Source organism: Coturnix japonica, chromosome 1, assembly GCF_001577835.2.
Source record: "Coturnix japonica isolate 7356 chromosome 1, Coturnix japonica 2.1, whole genome shotgun sequence".
Classification (NCBI taxonomy): domain Eukaryota; kingdom Metazoa; phylum Chordata; class Aves; order Galliformes; family Phasianidae; genus Coturnix; species Coturnix japonica.
The window spans coordinates 36,214,084-36,234,367 of NC_029516.1; the positions used below are offsets into that span (position 1 = coordinate 36,214,084).

General features: G+C 35.5%; 1 protein-coding gene across 1 annotated transcript; it reads left to right on the top strand.

Annotated features, from left to right (window-relative positions):
* Positions 1-105: 105 nt before the first annotated feature.
* On the top strand, positions 106-20,023 carry LOC116652793 (fibronectin-like). The gene is made up of 14 exons (XM_032442324.1): positions 106-240; positions 1,407-1,544; positions 2,091-2,226; positions 4,896-5,180; positions 6,831-7,100; positions 7,889-8,149; positions 9,652-9,782; positions 9,947-10,076; positions 12,126-12,276; positions 12,610-12,716; positions 13,172-13,269; positions 15,292-15,454; positions 16,739-16,999; positions 19,798-20,023. The coding sequence occupies exons 1-14, from the start codon at positions 106-108 to the stop codon at positions 20,013-20,015; spliced, it is 2,484 nt and encodes an 827-aa protein (XP_032298215.1). The 3' UTR covers positions 20,016-20,023.
* The last annotated feature ends 261 nt before the right edge of the window (positions 20,024-20,284 follow it).

Sequence of the window (20,284 nt, forward strand, 5' to 3'; positions counted from 1 at the left end):
ATTATATGTCTTTTTTATATCTTTAAAAGCAAAATGTCCAACCTTTCAGACTACATTGCCTTGTATGTTAGTGGTATATGTCATCAATTTATAAGCAATACGCCAATGAGTCAACGATATTCCAATCAGAAAATTTTATTAATTGTAGCGGGTAAAACAAAAAGGCAATTCAGCGCTGGACGACAGGGGGATTATCGTTCCTCCAACTGCCGCGCCGTCCCGTCCCTTGCAACTTCTTTTGTATTGTCCATCCCGAGCGTATTGTCCTTTAATTGGTCGGTTGTGATCGTGCGACTTGGTGTGTCGTTCCTTGGTTGGTCCTTCCGTGGAACTTTGTATCCATCGGGGCGCGCTTTGGCCCTGTAACTATGCAGAGTACACAATCTACCCATAAAATTAGAGTGTTCTGCAACCCTTGTGGCCTCCATATTCCACCATCACATCCCGGTCCTAATGAACAAGTACTTCACCACAATGCTACCACATCCCGGTCTTAATGAGCAAACATTTTATCACAGTATACTCATTCTATTCCTGCTATATATATATATTCCTGCTATATATATGTTTCATGGGGGGAAAGGGGAAGGGAAGAATGTTTGTTGTTTTTTTGCTAAGCGATGGCATTTATGGCATTTTTTTGTCATCTTAATTCATAAAGAAAATAAAAATGGAACTTAAAGCACAGAAAGAACTGCAATGTTTATATAATTGCGTGATAGGAATTGACATCATGTGCCCAAATTTCCTTAATTTTGGAAATTCAGTTCAGAAGTTTGTATTACTGTGTCTAAACTGGATAGGAAGGGAGGTGTAAAATGAATAATTTCTCTATCCCTTTTATGTTGTTTTTTCTTATTTTGTGATACAACAGCAGTTCTGAGAGGGAAGTCTCTAAACTAAGTTATTAGCCATGGACCCTGGGAGCAGGCGCTGCTGAGGCCTCCCACTCCTGAATGACTGTTGGCTGTGACTGCAATTTGCATTTTGAAAGTGAGCTCTCCTTGTTCCTGAAGTGATGGTGCAAGGGCTCATCTTGGTGTAATGCCTCCTATTTGATAACATTGGCCTGTGTTGTAGTTTCCACAGAAATAAATAGAAGGCATTACTTACAGAACAGCCTGTGGAGATGTTCATTGCTAGCAGGACATGCTTGGGTCTCAGCTTGACATGGTTTGACCACCTCTGAAGAGAGAAAAAAAATTAGCACCTGTACCTCCTAAACTTGTAAAAATTAAGATGCCTCTGTGTGTTACACAGTAGGGCTTATAATATTGCTCCATATAAAAACTAGTAGTAGCTGACAAGTTTACCTAGAAGTAGTTAATTCAGGGTTTTTAATTAAGTAACTAGGCATGGTTTTTTTTCTGTGTGTTAAATTACATTCACTTCTGTTTCTGTTACAGGGCTCAGAGTGCCTGGTCTGTGACCAATTGAGAAAGCCTTCTAGAGCAGTTTTGTTGGAGTGGATGGAATTTCCCAAAGGAGAACATGCAGAATATTATATTGTAAACTACCAGCTCACAGATGCTTTCAATCAAAAAGTAAATTTCATCTAAGCCTGATGTAGTTGCAAGAATATTTAAATTGTGCTGTATTATTTTTACTGACTGCATTTTTTTTAAGATTAATGTAAAAAAGCAAATAAAGAGAAACTTCTCAAAAATTATACTGAATTTTGTAATTCATGCCTTAAAGAGTCTATTTGAAGCCAATGGTACTGAATAAGAATAGACAGACATATGTTCAAAGTTAGAATTTGTTAGGTCTTCAAAGTTCTTTGGTTGGAAGGAGAAGTCCAGCTTCTCCAGGAGAGATTCAAATGCTACCTCCAGATCTTTGTTGCAGGACATTGTTCTTTTTTTTGAGCACAGGATGTCCTGGAACTTAAAGAAGATATGGGGATTTTAATATGAAGGTGTTAATAGCTGGAATGATCAAAACAGTTTTTTTGGTTTATATATTATTTTTTTTTTTCAGTTAACTGGCCTTAAGTTGTGCATACTGCAATGTTAGATGAACATTTAAAGTATAAAGACCATTTATGAATTGTATTTTTCTTACTTTCTCGGTATATATTTAAATTGCAGAATATAAAGAACGTTTCTGAAGTTGAGCAGAAGCCTATCAGTACTACAGTTCTTCTGGAGGAAAATAAGCATTATGACATTTCAGTAGAATCCCTAAAAAATGGACAAATTCTAAGTGTAAAGTCATTTAAGACACGTAAGTAGTGTAGCAGTAAACAATTTTGTATTCTTATAGTGAGGCTGATTTAGAAGAATAGAAAAAAATGGAAATCCTTAGAGTATTTAAGGATTTAGAAAATTTGTGTCAAGATATGTTTTCAAATAAGAAGAGTAGGAGAAATAATTTTACTATAACTTGTTTGGTTTGCATGACAGCTCTGTAATAGGAGACTGATGTAAGTGTTTGGGAGATTTCTAAATGTTACAAGCATTGCTATAGTGCAGTAATTCTGGGATAAATTTATAAAAAACAGCCATCAGGAAAGTTACTTGCAGCCTGGGAATTTATGCTAGCTCAGTGTTTTGACTGCTTGTCTTATTTGTAAAAATTGAATATACTGATTGAATATTATTTGTTTTTGTTTCCATTTTCCCTCTTTAAAAAGTGTTATCAAGCAGCTTGAAGATCTTGCTACAGTGACTGACTGGGTCAAATATTTACTATAAGAATTTGTGCGTCTACTGACTGAACTTAAGCACATCATTTATATCTGTAGATCTGTTTATGATCACAGGACTTGCTGATAACTAGAATTGAAAGGACTTGATGATCTTAATTTTATTGATCGCTTTAAAATAGTGTAATAGGATTACCTTATTACACATTAGAGATTTCTATTAGCTCGTGTTCAGAAAATTGGGACAATTGTTATAAGTTGAAAACACTGCAGCACCCACTATGTATGATGACATTCAGCAATCTAGAGGAAACTGCCTGTGTTAATGTTCTTAATCAACATCTATTAATTCATATTCATAAAGTGTATGATTTTGTATGTAAACATGCCTCAGTCTGTGCTCTTCAATTTTGTATATGATTGCTTAAGACACATTACGCAGACTTGATAGTGATGCAGTAAAGATATGAGTCACTTATTCTTTTTTTTTTTTTTTTTTTTTTTTGGACTACTAGGTGGAATTTCAGGAAATGACATCAAAATACTTGTTACAGCCACCACTGTGTCTTTTAATTTGAGTGCAATGACCAAAGATTTCGCAGTTTCAGTTTCACTGAATGATACTTCTCAGATTATACAAAAAAATAGTGGATTCTTTGTCTGGAATGATTTGACACCTGGCACCGTATATACCTTTAAGTTCATATTTGACCAATTGCATCTTGAATTTATCAATGTGTCTCAGTCAATGGAAGTCCAAGTTGAAACAGGTATTTATTACTTTGTTGTAGTCACGATCCATGTGAGGAAATGATGCCTGCTTTTAAGAGGAATTAAGAGTAAATTGCAAAGAGTCTGTATTGCATTATGCAGTTTTCTATTAGAACCCTATTTTAGGGTTAGGGTATGACTCTGATGAAGAGTCTGTTCCCTTCTTTCTTGCAGCCTCCCGTTATATACTGAAAGACGTTTATCAGGTCTCCTCAGAGCCTTCTCTTCAGCTCCTTGACTGTCCTCATAGGGGTGGTGTTCCCTCCCTTGGATCAATTTTGTGGCCAAACTCAGAATGCAATTAGCATAAAAAGTAATGGTTTTCTTTTTTTGCTTTATCAGATTGAAGCTGATAATCTTTTAATTTAATCTATCAGAATTCTTAAGACACTCAAAACTATTAAAGATTTACTTTTGAGGTTTGCAGTCAGATTTAATTAATTGCTATCATCTTCTAACTTTTAAGTGGATTTTTAAAAAAATCTGAAACTGTAACACTACCATAAATGATACTGAGTATGTTTAAAATACTGTGCTTGTTTACCTACAGGCACCTGCTCCAAAGGGTGGCTGGCATTCCAAAGCAGCTGCTATAGAATGAGTAAGGAGAGCAAGCCATGGAAGATGGCACAACAAACATGTGAAAATTCTTCACAAGAGGCTCATCTTCTTAACATAGGGAGTGAAGAAGAACGTGGTTTTATTTTATCTTATCTCCAGACAGTTAGCCACGTAGTCATGTTATGGACAGGTCTTAATGACTTGAAGGTCAGTTTGTTTTATCTTCTTTGCTATAACATGTATGGAAAAAGGAGATTTTTAATGAATTGATTTCAATACCTTACACTAAAAAATACTGTGCTCTAAACTGACTATTGGCAGTTGTAAGAGAAATCATTGTTTCTAAGTATTTAGAAATACTGAAATAATTTAGCATGGCATCGTGGGGGTAAAATAAAGGCTAATTTATTCATAACTTTTTTTTTTTTTTTATTTTTTTTTAATGTGAGTACATCATAGGGATGTCCTTTTGCCTGTAGATGGTGCTGTTTCATCATAAATAAATAAATAAATAATTCATTGTCCATTACTTAATTGGGTGCAAAAGCCTAGGGTTTGTTTGTTTATCCTGCTTTTTTTTTTTTTTTTTTTTTTTTTAACATAGGAGGAAGGTCAGCTCTTGTGGACAGATGGATCTCATTATTCCCTAAAGGCTAATGTCTCATCATTGTCAATGCTACCAGCAAATGAAGCAGACTGCTATGCCCTTCAGAGAGATCCCACTGGTCCAGACTATTTCTTCACAGGATTTTTCTGCTTTATACAGCTACCATATATTTGTGAATATGAATGTAACTATATTTCTTCCATTCTTCTGCATTCATTTTAAACTCCCACCCCTTCATCTTCAAAAATACAAATATGAAGAAAGTGTCCATGATATTTAATGGCTTTTTATTTTTATGTTCTTTTACAGTACCTCTGATACCAGAAAACTCCATATTCGCTGTTTCTGATGTCAAGACAACTGAAGTTGCATTTATATGGAGTTATATGGATATCTGGCTGAAGTCAGGCTTTGCACTCATAATCAAGTACTATTTTGATCATTTGAAACCGCTCAGTCTGAGCTTGCCTGTGAATACAACTCAAGCAAAAATTGTGCAGTTGTGTCCTGGTCTTTGCTATAGGTTTTTATTAGTGGCAAGGAACCCGGAAGGGGCACAGGCTGTCTTAAGTCCAATTCTGAAGGTAGAAACAAGTAAGTTACAAAAATGAATAGCAATAATAACCACATAATCATACACTTTTCATATTATTCCTTTGGTTATGTTATTATTTGTATTGATAATTAGTCTGAAATTAGAAATAATTCTGAGTGTTAATTCTAACTCCTTGTAGAGTGGGTTCCAAAATCTTTATTTTGCTTTTGTACTCACGTGCCAATCTTGAGCTGCGCTGCACATAAAGAGAGATGGCCAGCAGGGTGAAGGAGGTGATTATTGCAGGAAAACAGAATCACAGAACTATAGGGGTTGGGCTACTGCTGGAAGAGATGTGGGAAATATATGTTGAGCTGTTTTAAAACGCTGGATAAACAGACTGTGCATTGAACAATTTCTGAATTCTGTAGATTTTTGCTATTCATCTCATCATATTCATCAACCAACTTAGGCAACTGATACCATTTGTCTGAGAGAATGCTTCTGATTTATGTACAAGAGAAAGGACATACCTGAGGAGACTGAGTTCTACATAAGAGCTGGGTAATTCATTAAACCTAAGTTAGACAGTGACAGTATTCCTCTGCAAATCAACATTAGTTAAACTGTCAAGATTTCTTTCTTTGATTCGGTTTAAGACTTTTTTATGCTCATGTTGTTAGCTTTTCAAGCTGTTAAAAAACAAACAAACAAACAAAAACAGGTTTTTTTTGTTTGTTTGTTTTAAAGACGAAAAAAGCCTACAAAAGACATCAGAAGCTCTTACCCTATTTTCTATTTCTAATCTTATTCAACAGGGCCATTGCACTCCCAGAAATTAGAGACTACGTACGTTTCATCTGCAGAAATACATTTAAAGTGGAAGCCTCCACAGCATTCCTCCTGTGCTCATTTTCATTATTACCTTATTAACATTTTGGATAGTGAAACCAGTGCCTGGGAACAGTTGCCAGTTGAAAAAAACAAGACATCAACGGTAATAGAAAACATAAAACCCTATCATCAGTACCAGATTTATTTGCAGAATGTAGCAGAGAAAGGAACTCTAAGCTGCCATGAAAAGCCTCTATTAATCACAACAGGTGATGTATCAACTTTTTGTTTGGTTGGCTGGTTTTTATTCTTTCCCCTGGACAGCTAACATTGAAAACAGGAGGCATAAATGTATCTTTAAAGTTAAGTGCAGGTTGAGGTTTGTTGGTATGTACTGAGGGAAAATTGGGGTAAATCTTTTCTAGTTTTTTTCTGTTTAATAATTTTAATCTTCAGAACCTTTCAAAAAAGTGAATGTACCTCTCTTTTTTTTCACTTAGTAACTTAAACTATAGTACTGTGTTCTGAAGCAGTGGCATCATATTTGATATGTACTGATTTATGTTTCATATATTAATGTACACGCTTTTGAAATTTATAACTAACAAAGTAGAAACATTGCCATGATGTCTCAAATGATGTTGCTGAGGGCAGATAAATTTTTTCCAAATCATTGGTACTTGGACTCAAATTGTGTCGTCTTTTGTGTCTGTATATATTCAATGGAACAGAATTTGCTTGTATAATCAGGCTCTATTTTTATGAGGAAAAAAATGGAAGAATCTGCCTGTAAAATTTAAGTATCTAAAAACTGACTACATATGTGGTATGTTTGAGCTTTGGTTTTATACTGAAATTCTTTTTCTTTGATAAAGCTGCCAGTCCACCTACAGCTGTTTTTATTCAGCCTGAGGATGTGCAAGAAGAGAGTTTAATCCTTCACTGGAAGCTGTCACAAGCGGGTCAGGAGTCCTACATTCAGGTGAAACCTAGTGCAGATGTTGGTGAAACTAAAAAGTTTCTAGTAAGCAATACAGAAGAATTTAAGATTGATCTTCTAATTCCTGGAATGACTTATGAAATAGCAGTGGCAAGTGTGAATAATGGAAATATGAGTGAACTCAAGACCATTCCGTGCACTTTAAGTAAGTACGACATAGTGGAAATTACAGACTATTATACACTCAACTTCACTCTTGCTATCATTACTAACAAATTACTAACAGATTCGTCATGTCAAGTATACTTGCTTAATAGCGAGGGATCAAAACTAGAATATGAAGTGCATTGATTCAATTCTTATCGTTAAAGACAAAACTGATGATGTTAACTTTAAGAGAAATGCAGCCTTGGGAAACACATCGGTATTACTGAATGTTTTTTAACCTTGGTGAGGATCAGGGTATGGAATACCAGTCCCAGTGACTGAAGAAACTGGTTTTTGTTTTTGTTTTTTTTTTTAAAGTATATTTTATTTATGGTTACACTTAATGCCCCATTCACAAAATAGATGATGGGACTATCCCATCTGTAAGAGCCAGCTGCGTGGGAAAAAAACTCACTGTCAGTCCATCAAACATACCTCCTTCTCCATGCTTATTTCCATATCCACACGTACATTTCTATGTATTGTTTCTGTTGCTCTTCCCACCTTCTTGGTGCAATTGTGATTGATACCTGTGGAAGCCTGACTTGCTTTGCTTCTAAATCCTTTGCCTAGTGCTTCAGGATTCTAGTAGTAAACACCTAAAAAGATCGGGTTGATTATTCTTTCTGAGCAACTATATGTTTTATTATGGTACCTGTCTGCACCATACAAGTGGGTTGCATGTTGGCAGTTGAGTTGCAGGGCAGCTGCTTCAGATTTACGGTGTGGTTTTTATTATTTTCAGTTAATTTAACGTGGCTTTTTTTTCTTTCTTTCTTCCTTTAGAGCCCAAGCCTGTTCAAATTGTAGTTCCTTACATGCTTTATAGTAATTCCGTGGTACTGTTTATTCGCACGCCTGATACTGGAGTATTTGATGGCATATATGTTACAACAAATGGCGGACCTAACACAACATTCAGTTTGAAAAGTGATGGCAAAATAACAGTTGAAAACCTTACTCCAGGAACAGAGTATAGTTTCAGTGTCTTCACAAAAAGCAGAGAAATGTTGAGCTCGTCTTACCATGTAACTGGTGTAAAAACATGTGAGTATTTTGATTCCTATAAAACTGCATAATGTTATATTATCATGTGCCCCGGTGGCACAGTGGTAGGAATGCCACTTGCAACACCGGAGGCCCGGGTTCGAATCCCCCCTGTGGTGCAAGTGGTAGAAGTGCCGCTCTGCTACACAGGAGGCTCGAATCCCAGGGGTTGGACTCGATGATCTCTAAGGTCCCTTCCAACCCGCACGAGACTGTGAGACTGTGATCATTTCTAACCTCTAACTTGAGTTTTATTTCAGTGCAATAAGAAATATGTAATATTTAGAAATCATACTGTTAAACCTGTGTAAGCAAATAGTAGTTATGTACTAATAATAGCGGTTCTTTAAACGAAACTATAAATATACATTATCATTATTAAACATTCTGAAGTCTGTTTTTATGTCAAGACTATAAAAATATCTGGCAAGTATTTCAGGAATTTAGGCTGTATTAAACAGTTATGGAGAAACGAGACATAATTTGATTATTTATTACAGCCAAGGTGATCAGCATCAGTGGAATTGCTTCTGTGTCTTGAAAATTAGTAAGTTTATTCCTCCCACTGCATCTTTAAACAAGGAAGAATAGCTTGAAGTTTCCAAATTTTAATATAAGAAATTAAATTAACAAAGGCAGTAAGAAGTATTCTGGGAGGGGGACTCCTTTTAGTAAGGTCTTTCAAAAAGAAATTTTAGTAAGTAGTTAATTTTTTAAAATAACTACTGAAATTCCGTGTTTTGAATTTTCTATTTTTTATGATGAATGTACTTCTAGAAGTTTCTCTTCACTTTGTATGATTTTTATTTGAGATTCATTTCTATTCTGTTTCCTCAGAGTGGAAATGTTATTATAAAGTACTACTGAGATGGGGTAAAAACAAGCAAGGGAAGGAAGAAGAGCATGAGGGAAGAAAAAGATTATTCTTCGTAATGAAAATCTTGAAAGCTGATTTTTTTTTAAATTTATTTTTATTTTTATTTTTATTGAGATACAGTTTTAATAAAAGTTGTGTTTTGGTCACTCATAAAAGAACAGTTCTTCCGAAAGCTTACTTTTAATCTGTCCCTGTTTGGTCTCCAAAATCTTGGGGAAAAAACAACAACAACAAAAACCAACTAATTTTTTCTCAGAAAATATGTAATGTTTGATACATTCCAAGCAGAGGAAGCTGGATTGGAGTAGGAGAAATGCAGACAGAAGTGTAAAATGCTCTGTAATGTATTCTCATAAAAGGCTGTAATGATTAGGGATGAAGGGCATTTGCTGTGTCCGGTCTACCCAGTTTTGCTGATCTTTCTGACAAAATTTAGGCCAACTCTGAGCACAGTGGCAGTAGTATTAGAGGCAGTAGTGTTGGACAGACATTAGAATGTCTGTCTATTTCCATGCCTGAAATCAAATTTGCCCACTTGAATTTGTTACTGATCCTCCTTGATATCTCCACAGAAGACACAAAATTTTTTGGATTGAACAGTAACGGTTTTTACGTTTCTCTGTAGGTTTAGCAGCACCACTCAATATACGGGAAGGCAATGTGACAGACACTTCAATACAGATTGCTTGGGACCGTGCAGAAGGAGATTTTCAGCAGTATGAAGTCACATGTACAAACTGTGCAAGTGCTTTCAGAGTATGTTTTTAAAAGACTGTTCAGTCAATGCGATTATTTTTGTAAAATTTTATATTAAGCAGTTGGAGATTAAATTAAAACCTATGCATCCCACTAAAATAGGTGGAGGCAACAGTAATATAACACAAGCAAGTTTTGCAACAGTTCTTTATTCGTTTTTTTAGGTCCAGAAGGTCAAGCAAGAAACAGCAACATTTTCCAACCTGATTCCTGGTGAGCTGTACAGCTTTACAGTTCGAACAGAAAAGGAAAGTTTCAGAGATAGTGTTCTCGTTGCAAAGGAAATAGAGACAGGTGAGACCTCAGTGTCACTATATTCATAACTTGTTTTTCTTATATTCCTTGTTTTCTTCTACATTTACTTTATTTTTGTTTAAAATGGAAAACATAAATGAAATAATCCTCATTATTTTCTCCTTACTCTCTTTCACTGCTATTTTCTTTATTCTTCAACTGTGTCCTTTCAAGTAAATGCACCTGAATTTGTTTGTGTTGAACAATTAATTCCTGTTATTAACACCATAATGACTCAAGCAGTTTTATGCTCCAAGTGTACAGCTGGTACTTGCTGACTGGTTACCAGCACCAGAAAAAGCAAAAGAGTTTTTTCTTAAACTTCTGTGTTTGCTTCATTGCTGAGTTTGAACACAGTTACTTGTTCAGAACTAAATTAGTTTTCTGATGTTCTTTCATTGGCCTTTTTTATCAGTGGTAAAGAGTGTGCTATGCATTTAGTTTTACTTTAGGCTAGGACATTTGATTCCCAGAAGCAGAGTTCAGTTTTAGTTCTCAAATGTTAATAGCCAGTCCTTTCTTCTTCTAGCTGCTATAGGCTTCTTCCAGTTATATATCTATACTGAGACTATGATATGTAGTTTTATGAAAAAAATCAGCATGACATTGTGCAGCAGAGTAGAAAGTATCCAGGATGTTAAGGAACTGTAAGACAAAATAGAAAACTGTGTTCATAAAAATCCAGGTACACATGCCTTTTGAACATGGCACTGTTCTGTTCCTCTTAGGGCATGTGATATGTGCTCTTCTGCATGCCCTCAAAGGAGCTGAGAGAGACAGAGGCTGAAAGGGCACCCCAAATAATTATTTCTGGGCTGCTCCAAGTCTCATCTCCTCAACTTGAGTAATACACATCCAGATGGAAGCCCAAATTAAGGATTGCTGGGGTCCGACCTCTAGTCTCAGATGCCAGTGGCTGGTATGATCATGTGTATGTGAGTTCCTGACTGCAAGGGGGCCAGGGTAAGCCAGGAAATAGGTGAAGTGCCTGGGAGCAAGCGTAGGAGTGAGCAGCTCTCCGAGAGCCAGCTCTGGCTGTGAGAGCACCTGTGTATCTCCAAGTGTTGTCAGTTTGAGGTAGTATCAGGGAGAAGTATGAGGCCATAAGTGCTGTCTTGGTTCATGTGAATGCTGTGAGTGATTGTTATCTGTGTGCCAGGCTGTATATATCTGTGCATATATGCATGCTCTGTGTGCACATGCCTTCTGGGAATACATCTTCAGCCTGCTTGGCTTAGGGACATGAAGCAGCAGCAGCCTTTTCTCTCTCTGGCTGATGAATCTGACCTCTAACAGGTTCCTAATGTAAATAAGTATAGGTTGTAATAAAGGTTCATAGTTGGCAGCAAGCATCATCAAAGATATATTTTACATTCAAGGAGCCATCGACTAAAGCTGACATAGAAACAGTGGTAGATGTCTAAAAAAATTTTGTGAGAGGGTGAGTCGTGGGGAAGTAATTATGGAGTAAGATGGTCATTCTCTTTGTAAGAACCTAGGACTTGAAATGAAACAGAAAAGAGCAAGCAGGGAACAAGCAAAAGGAAATAGTTGTTTATTTTGTAGATAAGGTGCAGAACTCTTGCCCACAGGATATTTTGGGTAATGATTGTGGTTTGGCTCAAGAAATCCGTGGGCTGCCCACTAGGAGATTACCTGGAAGGTTATCACTACTTGCAAGTCTTATTTTCTGTAGACATCTGCTTTTAGCTGCTATTGAAAACAAGATATTTTGCTAGCAGGAATTTTGGTCTCAGCCAAGCGAGTTAGGTCTTATGTTTGACATTTTCTTAGAAACTGTCAGTGTTTGAGGAACTACACATCAGTGATGTCAAAACTACATTAAATAGCATTACGGAGTATTGGCTTGGGGTCTGGTGGGTAATAAAATTCTTTACTGCAGCAGTATTATCTGTCTCTCAGTGAGAAAAACAAGGACATGACCATTTTTCTGGTGTTTTCATCACATTTGATTGAAATAAGTCCTGTCATAGAATAATGAGTTTAAGAGATATTGTAAAAGTAATATTGCTTCTTATTGTCACACAGTACCAAGTGCAGTTAAGTATCTGAACTATAGTAGAGACACTGAATCAATAACTGTTACCTGGCCAGCAGCCCAAAATAAATTTGACGGATATGTTCTTTCAATAAGGAGCAAGATCTTCAACAAAGAGAAGATGTTACCTTCTGGTGTAAGGTATGAGGATTACATTTTAGTGTTCAGCTATTTAAAAAATAACTAACATGAACTGAAAGCAGATGTTTCATGCTATATTTACAATGAGCAGTTTGCAGTATTCAGTATTACTTGTATGGGATATATATTTGATGTTTCACTAGATACACACTACTGTAGCTATGTGAAAAAGGAACATTTAAGAATTCTATTTTTTTTAAATAAATGACATTTCGTATTGTATAAAGAAATAATACCAATAATGATGTGAAGTAGATTATTAAGATACATGTATTTTAAAATCCTAAAAAAAACAATCTCTCTCTCTTTTTTTTTTTTTTTAAACGTTTGTAGAATGTACAAACTTGAGAATCTTCTGCCAGGCACTGATTTCTTAGTTAGCATTGTGACAACCAGTGGACTAAAAAGAAGTCACCCCAACTTTCTCAAGATTAGCACCTGTAGGTTCACAATTAATTTTTACATTTTATTGTTTTGTCTAAAAATATTTGATTCTTATTAAATACATGTAGGCATTGATTTAAATCAGTTAAATAAGTAACAGGATTAATGTTTCTGTATCTTTTCAAGTTCGACATCCTTAAAAGTTATCAATTAAATGAAAGGTTTTTCAATACAAGTAAATTTCCTACAAAGTTAATGGGATTATGCTGATAATTGAATCAGCATGCTGTTAGGATGATGGAACCTTCCTACAAAAATTCACAAACATTGTTTGTGTTTCTGACTCTGTCGCTAATATGTGGAGACTGAGTTTTTCACATTTCTCTTCAGTATAATATGAAATCTGTAACTACAGTGAACTATAAAGTAATGAATTACAGCAGCATTTCCTTCAATTCAGTATAAAATATTTTGCTGTTAAATTTTGCATCTTCTCGTGCCCTTACCTCAGGTCCTGATCCACCAGCAGACTTGCAGGTGCTTGGGCAGGAAGAAAATACAGTATATTTGTCATGGAAACTACCAAGAGGAGGATTTGATAAGTTTCAGGTGAGACAAGAATGGGACCAAAAGAACAATTCAATCTTATAAAGTTCTCAATTAAATTATCATCCTGCATGTATAATATGATACATACATACAAACATATGTATAATGACATGTATCTACAACAGTAATTGTCTTTATAAACCATGTAATTATGGGAGGGAAATACTGCTTCTAGAGATGGTGAGGGTCTAATGTTTCATGGGTAGCATTACAGAGTGGCTTGTCATCATTAGCATTTTGAAGCATATCCTTTGCAACACTTAGCACAAAATATAGAGTACTTCCAGTTCTCTGGTCAGAAATAATTCTCTGTGACATCTGAACACATGGTTTGTAGATCATGTTTCACTGGGACATTCAACCAGTCTCTTGTATCCTGTCTTTTGCAGCCTATCTTGTATTATCATTTGAAGTCACTGTATAAACATGGTCATACAGTCAACTCTTTGGTAATAAACTGTCTACTAGTGAACTTGTCATTTGAATTGATGAAAATTTCAAGGTGCCATCCTGTACTGTAACTTACTGTCTAGGATATTCTTCGTTACATAGAAAAAACATGAAAGAAAGTACCTTGCTCTCATTGTCTTAAGTAGTTTATACTTCAGTATTAAAGTGGCCAATTCTGCTTCCCACCCCACTGAAGTCTGAGTATTCTTAAGCATTATTTCTTAGCAGTTCTTCTCTCTTCATTAGTGTACAGCTGCATTTATCCGAATGAATAATGCTGGACAGTTAGCCTACTCTAGCATCATTTGCTGATGCAGTTTAGAGTATTTTTACAAATTTCAAACTTTAATTTGATTCTCTTGTTCATGTTCTGATGCAGCTCAGATACACTTCTGTATGTGGTCAGGTTATTTTTATCATCCCATGGAAAGTAATTGTCATCTGTAATACTGATCTTTATGGCACTGTAATATTGCTTGGTATTGGTATCTCATACAGTAAGCAGCTGCATTAGACAGTGCTTTATCAGAATAAATGAGGTTGTCTATAAATCTTTAATAGGAAAGTCTTCAGTAGACTGGTTGCTTAGTGAAGTGCACCTGCATAAAAGGGATCATTTTACTAATCATTTAAAATTAATTGTCCCAACTCACCAACTTTCTATGCAATATACACAAAAAAAAGAGTACACAAAAGAAACTTTCCTAACTTGATTATGCTAGATGTAAATTTTTAATCTATACCATTGCTTCTAGCATTTTGCAGTGCTGTAATTCTAATGAACTGATGACAGTCTCGAAGATTTAGTATGTATGAGGAGGTGTTGTGTCAGTACGATAAGTAGATACAATAAGTAGATGCCTAAGGGAACTGCAGTATTCCTTCCCAGATCCACAGCAGCTGAATCAAAGTTCATTCAGATCACCACTATGACCCCTCCACTCTTGGAAGAAATAATTGGTGAGCAGACAGAACACACTGATATAGACAGCTACAAACCATCTTGATCAATCAGTACTGCCACTTTCAAGAAACCCATGCAGGTATGCGTGCTGGGAATGTTTGTCTAGAGCCCTCCTCTGCAGGGCAGACACATTGTGCATCTTGCTTTTCACTAGAGCAGATGAGAAATAGTCCACAACAACGGTGTTCTATGTCTACAGAAAGGGCTATCACATGAATTTATTCCTTAACCTCAAGAGTTGTCTCGGAGGTCACAAGGAATACTCACAGCCTCTTGGAAATAAGGTGCCAAATTAAAACTGGTATCTGCAGCGCTTTTATTCTCTTCAGTGGCTCAAAGCAGTGAGTTTTCAAGGTATCCTCATGAGCAGAGATGAGTGGCTGTCTCCTTGGTGCTCATCAACTATTAATATATTATTGTATTAACATATCAGTCTATTAATATATATTTTTACTTATACTTTTTTACTTATAACTTCTTTTATAATATAGTTGATACATAATATATAATATTATTTCTTATATGATATTATATGTAAGTATAAATATATAACTAGAATAACATATACTTAATTATATTGGATATAAGTAATTACTCTTCTTCCATAGCTTTCATATTGTCCGATGAATAACGGAAAGCTGTTTACCAAAACTGTCTATGATAGCAGAGCTGTAGTGACAAATCTGGTCCCTGGGATGGAATATACATTTCAGTTAAGGACAGTTAAAGGCTGGGATTCCTCTGTGGCTGTGGAGAAAAATGTCATCACAAGTAAGGAAGCACCTCATCATTTGTGTATTTTTGAATAAAAGTAAATATGGATACAGAAGCATTTAAATCATTGCATGCAAGTGGTGCAAAAGGATAACAGTGTTTAAAATAAAGTTTAACTTTAGGGGGAAAATTTTGCTTACTCGTGTTACAGTTGCTTAAATAGGATCCTTGATGAAGTCAGGGAGTCTAAACATAGTTTTAGATACCCATTTGAATAAAGAAATGGACTCTCAAAATTCTTCCAGCTCCAGCAAAGCAAGATACTGCCAGAATTACTTTGCATTTTGTTTATAATTGTTTCTTTATCTTTTAAGTTCTTGTAAACCCATGGCGTGAGATGTGAGGATTGCTCCAGTACAAGGCCATAGAAAGCTTAAAAAAGTGGGAAGAAAAATTGTGCTTCCAACTATATAATGAGATCCAGAATATTAACACTGAGTCTTGCACACTGAGAAGATGTGTTTTCCAATGCTCCCTCCTGTGTAACTGCATAGGAAGAGAAGGGTTTGCTCGTAGAAGAAATTTGAAGGAATGGTTTTATATTGGCTTATGGCCTGTGATCAAAATATACATCAACTCCTAGTTTTATATATGTGCGTATCTTACCCCTATCCCCTTTGAAGGGTTTTCTGTGGCTTGTTGGGGCTGTAATTCCTTAATTATCCAGAAGGCTCTGCAGATAGATTTTTAAAGATGAAAGAATCTCTGAAAAAAAAGAAAAAATGAACTAGATCTTCAGAATTTTGTCAGTGGAAAATAAAAGAGAATAATCTTCATCTTGGTCCTAAAAATGCTCCTTTTCAGGCAAATATTTTCATGACAAGCCCTTAGAATTCCTTTCATATTGGATAATGCAGCCTGTAGTGGGATTATGCTTTTTTCTTTTTTTTTTTTTTCCCCTAAGATGAACAATTTTCTAAAATCATATGTCCTATGAAGTAGAAAATGTTTAATTGAATACAGTCACCACAAAGACTTCCTTTTCACTCTGATTCTCATTGCTCAATGTTACTTCTCTAACAGAAGATTTGATAAGTCTCTCCCATAAATTACTTAGTGCACAGTATAGCTACACTGCCAAGTTTTACTCTGAGTAACATGATGGAACTGGTTATTAGACAGGCATACAAACATACTTCTAAAATTTGCATTAGTATTTCATTAAGCTGTGAACCCCAAAATCATTTAAATAAAAAGCATTTATTTTCAAAAGCTGATATTTTTGTTACATTTTAAGAACTATGTATTAAAATTGTCTGTATCTGAATGACTTTACTATAGAACCAGCTGGGATCTGCAATTTGGCATTGAAAATGGTAAATACTTCCTCTGCAACTTTAACATGGAATCCAACCAAGACTAACTTCACATCTTATAAAGCATCTTTATCAAACACCACCTTTATAAGCAAGTTTACGATTCCAGGAGCAGTATCTAAATTCAGTCTTACAAATCTGACTGCTGGGGGTACTTATAATTTCACACTGCAAAGACTGCAAGACAATATTGAAGGAGCTCCTGCTTTCATTGAAATTGTATCAGGTCTGTACAGTTTCCTATTTTTTCCACTTGCTCTCAATAGCTGTTTAACCTTGTATGTATCACTACTGGTTGTATAACATGGGAATTTCAAGAGAGGTTATATATAGCAGTTTACTGTGGTTGTGGACAAGCATTATCTATAATGTATGCAACTTACATCTAGTGATTCACTACCAGCAATAATATTACTTATTTGTGCAGCATGTCTTTTGACCATGTTTAGTGTCTTCCTTAATTTGCAGTTCTTTATCCTGCAGAGAGGTGTGCACTTTCTGAACTTAACCTTAAATGTTAAGGCTTTAGAATGTAAACTGTTCCATTTAAGGACTGTTTCTTATTAGATTTGCTCTTAAAACTTAATGGGGTAAAATCTCAATCTTGATGTTTGTCTACAGTCTTATTTAATGTAACAATGTAAAATACAGATGAAATTTAAAAGACAAAAAGATGCACCAGGGCTACCTTAAACAATTTCTGTTACTACTTTTCTGTACTTCTTTTAAAAGTTCTACTTGTGGCATTGACAGAGTGGTATGGGAGAGACCTGAGAAGTGTTGGAAGTTCTCGTTGACATTTCATGAGATGTGTCATGACACTTGCATGTGTACTTTTGGGATTGTGTGCTTCAGCTGTAGGTAGGGGTTTGAAACAAGAGTCTTTAAAATGACTTTAAAGAGTCTTTAAAATGCAGAGATGTAGAGTTGGAAATCCTTACATTTACTTTGAAGTAGTTGTCTTGAGAGAAAAACTACGAAGAAAAATCTTGCGCATCTTTTATAAGTTGATCCATGACCACGATATTGTAATGCTTAATCATTACTAATTTTTTTTTCCAATTCAGGGAATATTTGTGTCAGTTTGGTTGACTCACTTGTAACTGCTTTTGCTTATATGTGGTGAGATTATATAACAGTGCTGACCCTGCTGGTTTATAATGGTTAATTTTGGGAAAAATTATCACTTTGCATTTTGCATACCATAGTCCATGATGTATCTACTCAACTTCAATGAATTATGTTAGTGAAATGCACAGGAAGTTGTTTTATGCTTCACACAGATGTGCTATATATTTTACACAAATATACCAGCAACTGCTGTTAAGAAGTGGATGTTAACACGTACATGAAATAGGTGTACAGCAGAAGAGCAGGTGCTATGAAGCTCAGGTGAACTGCATTCATGTTTGCACTGGTGGTATGGTTAAAACTGCAAGAGGGTAGAAGTAAGGTTGTTTTTTTTTGCATCAGTGGAAGATGTAGTTCTCAATCACGGGGTAATAGTAGGACAGTTATTAGCTTCGTGGCACTACATTTCTCTTTCCATGAGGACTCTTCTAGGGTGTCTGCTACTGCTGATTCAGAAATAATGTGACTGAGGTAGATGGCTTTATGAACTATGATAACTCAGGGTTTAACCATTGGTTTGTATAAAAGACCTGTACAGGCATAGTATCAGTGGAAATAGTAGTACTAATGGTAACATTAGGACTTAGAATTTAAATAAGTGTAATAAAAGGAAGAAGTTGTGTTCTCAGTTACACTTGCAATTCTTTACGTGGATTTTTTTTTTCCTGCTAGTATTAAAATACATTTAAAAGTAATGAAAAGTAACAATCATATATGCAAGAAATAAAATTTGAGTATAAAAACCTGGTGATAACATTTGGATGCATGAATATTGCAGGTAGAATATTTGATGGCAGAGCTGTAGTGATCTGCTTGAAACTGTAGGGAAAAGAGTTCAGGAATGATATATAATCTGAATAGATTTATAGTAATCAAAAATGAGTGGAGCTCCTTCAGGATAAAAGTGATGTAATATTTAGACTGAAAAGAACATTATTAGTATATAAACAGTACAGAAGATATAGTCTGAATTCAGGAGAAGCATGTTAGTAAGGGAGTCAGAGGACAGTGCAAGGAAGTGGTACATCTGGCATGTGACAAATTGCATCTCTGATGGGGCTTGCTGTGTCAGGTGTGCAAAGGCACTGCTCTTAGCTATCTGCACTACAGCTATGTTCATGTGGATCAATAATACCATATTATAGATAAGCACTGTTTTAGTGAGCCACAGAGGAAGGTATAATATGATTCATTGGTAGGACTTGAGTGAATGATGTGGATTTAAAAGTGCCTGAAAGAGCAGAATAATAAGAAAGTGACATGATATTTCAGGAATATATGAAAACATGACTTTAATTAAAGGAGTCCAAAATAAATAGTTTGGAAACTCAAAATCCTGGAATTACTAGGATTTCATATATATGAAAAGTATTTAAAAAGAATTAACTATTTTGTAACAAGCAACAAAACAGAATATCTGTGGTAGCATTAGTTGAAAAAGCAAGTGTTAACTTGAAGGTTGAGTACAGCAGAAACACCGAGACTGTGCCGAGATTCTTGCTTAACCAAACAGTGGACTGAGATACCTGCATATATCTACACAGTATCTGCACTGCGTAGTTCACAGAATCACAGAATCACAGAATTACCCGGGTTGGAAGGGACCTCAAGGATCATGTAGTTCCAACCCCCCTGCCTAGCAGGGCCACCAAACATACACCTTTACTAGATCAGGTTGCCCAGGGCCCTCGTAGTTCAGAGATTGTCAACCATATCTCAGAAGTAGTGAAACAGTTGTAATGTAAAATGCTGCTCTACAGGGGCTAATTAGCAATTATCCTTCTTGTAGTGAGTAAACTCTTTCTGGGTGCTTTTATATTCAGTTGTAACTACTTACATGTTTGTAAGGGATGTATTTAGTTTAACATCTTATATTTCACGTTTCTCTTTTAGAACCTGCAAAACCGGAAGGACTTAAATTCTTCAATATTTCATCAAATTCTTTTTCACTCTACTGGAGACTGCCATATGGACATGTAGACAGATTTCATGTGGATCTTATTCCTGACCATGGATCTGTTGTTATCTTAGATCTTGGAGTTAGAGAGTATCAAGTATGTGCTTTTATTACAGGACTTGCACGGCCAGTTTTTCCTTGTGCAGCGTACTGATGAGGAATGCAAGGTTACTTCCTTAGCTATTTAATGTAGTTGTGAACAGAAAAGTATTAATATAAAATTATTGAAAGTATGTTTCAGCTACCAGAGTTTGGGACCTTAAAACAGTTAGCGAATCTCTTTCTTTCTTTTTTTTTTTTTTCAAGTCTGCTATGAGGATACAGCCGGTCATCCAAGGGTTCATGAATAGTTTAACAAAGGAAGGGCAGAGCTATTGAGTAATACAGACTCATTAATTGTGTACTTGCCAGGAAGATCCGTGT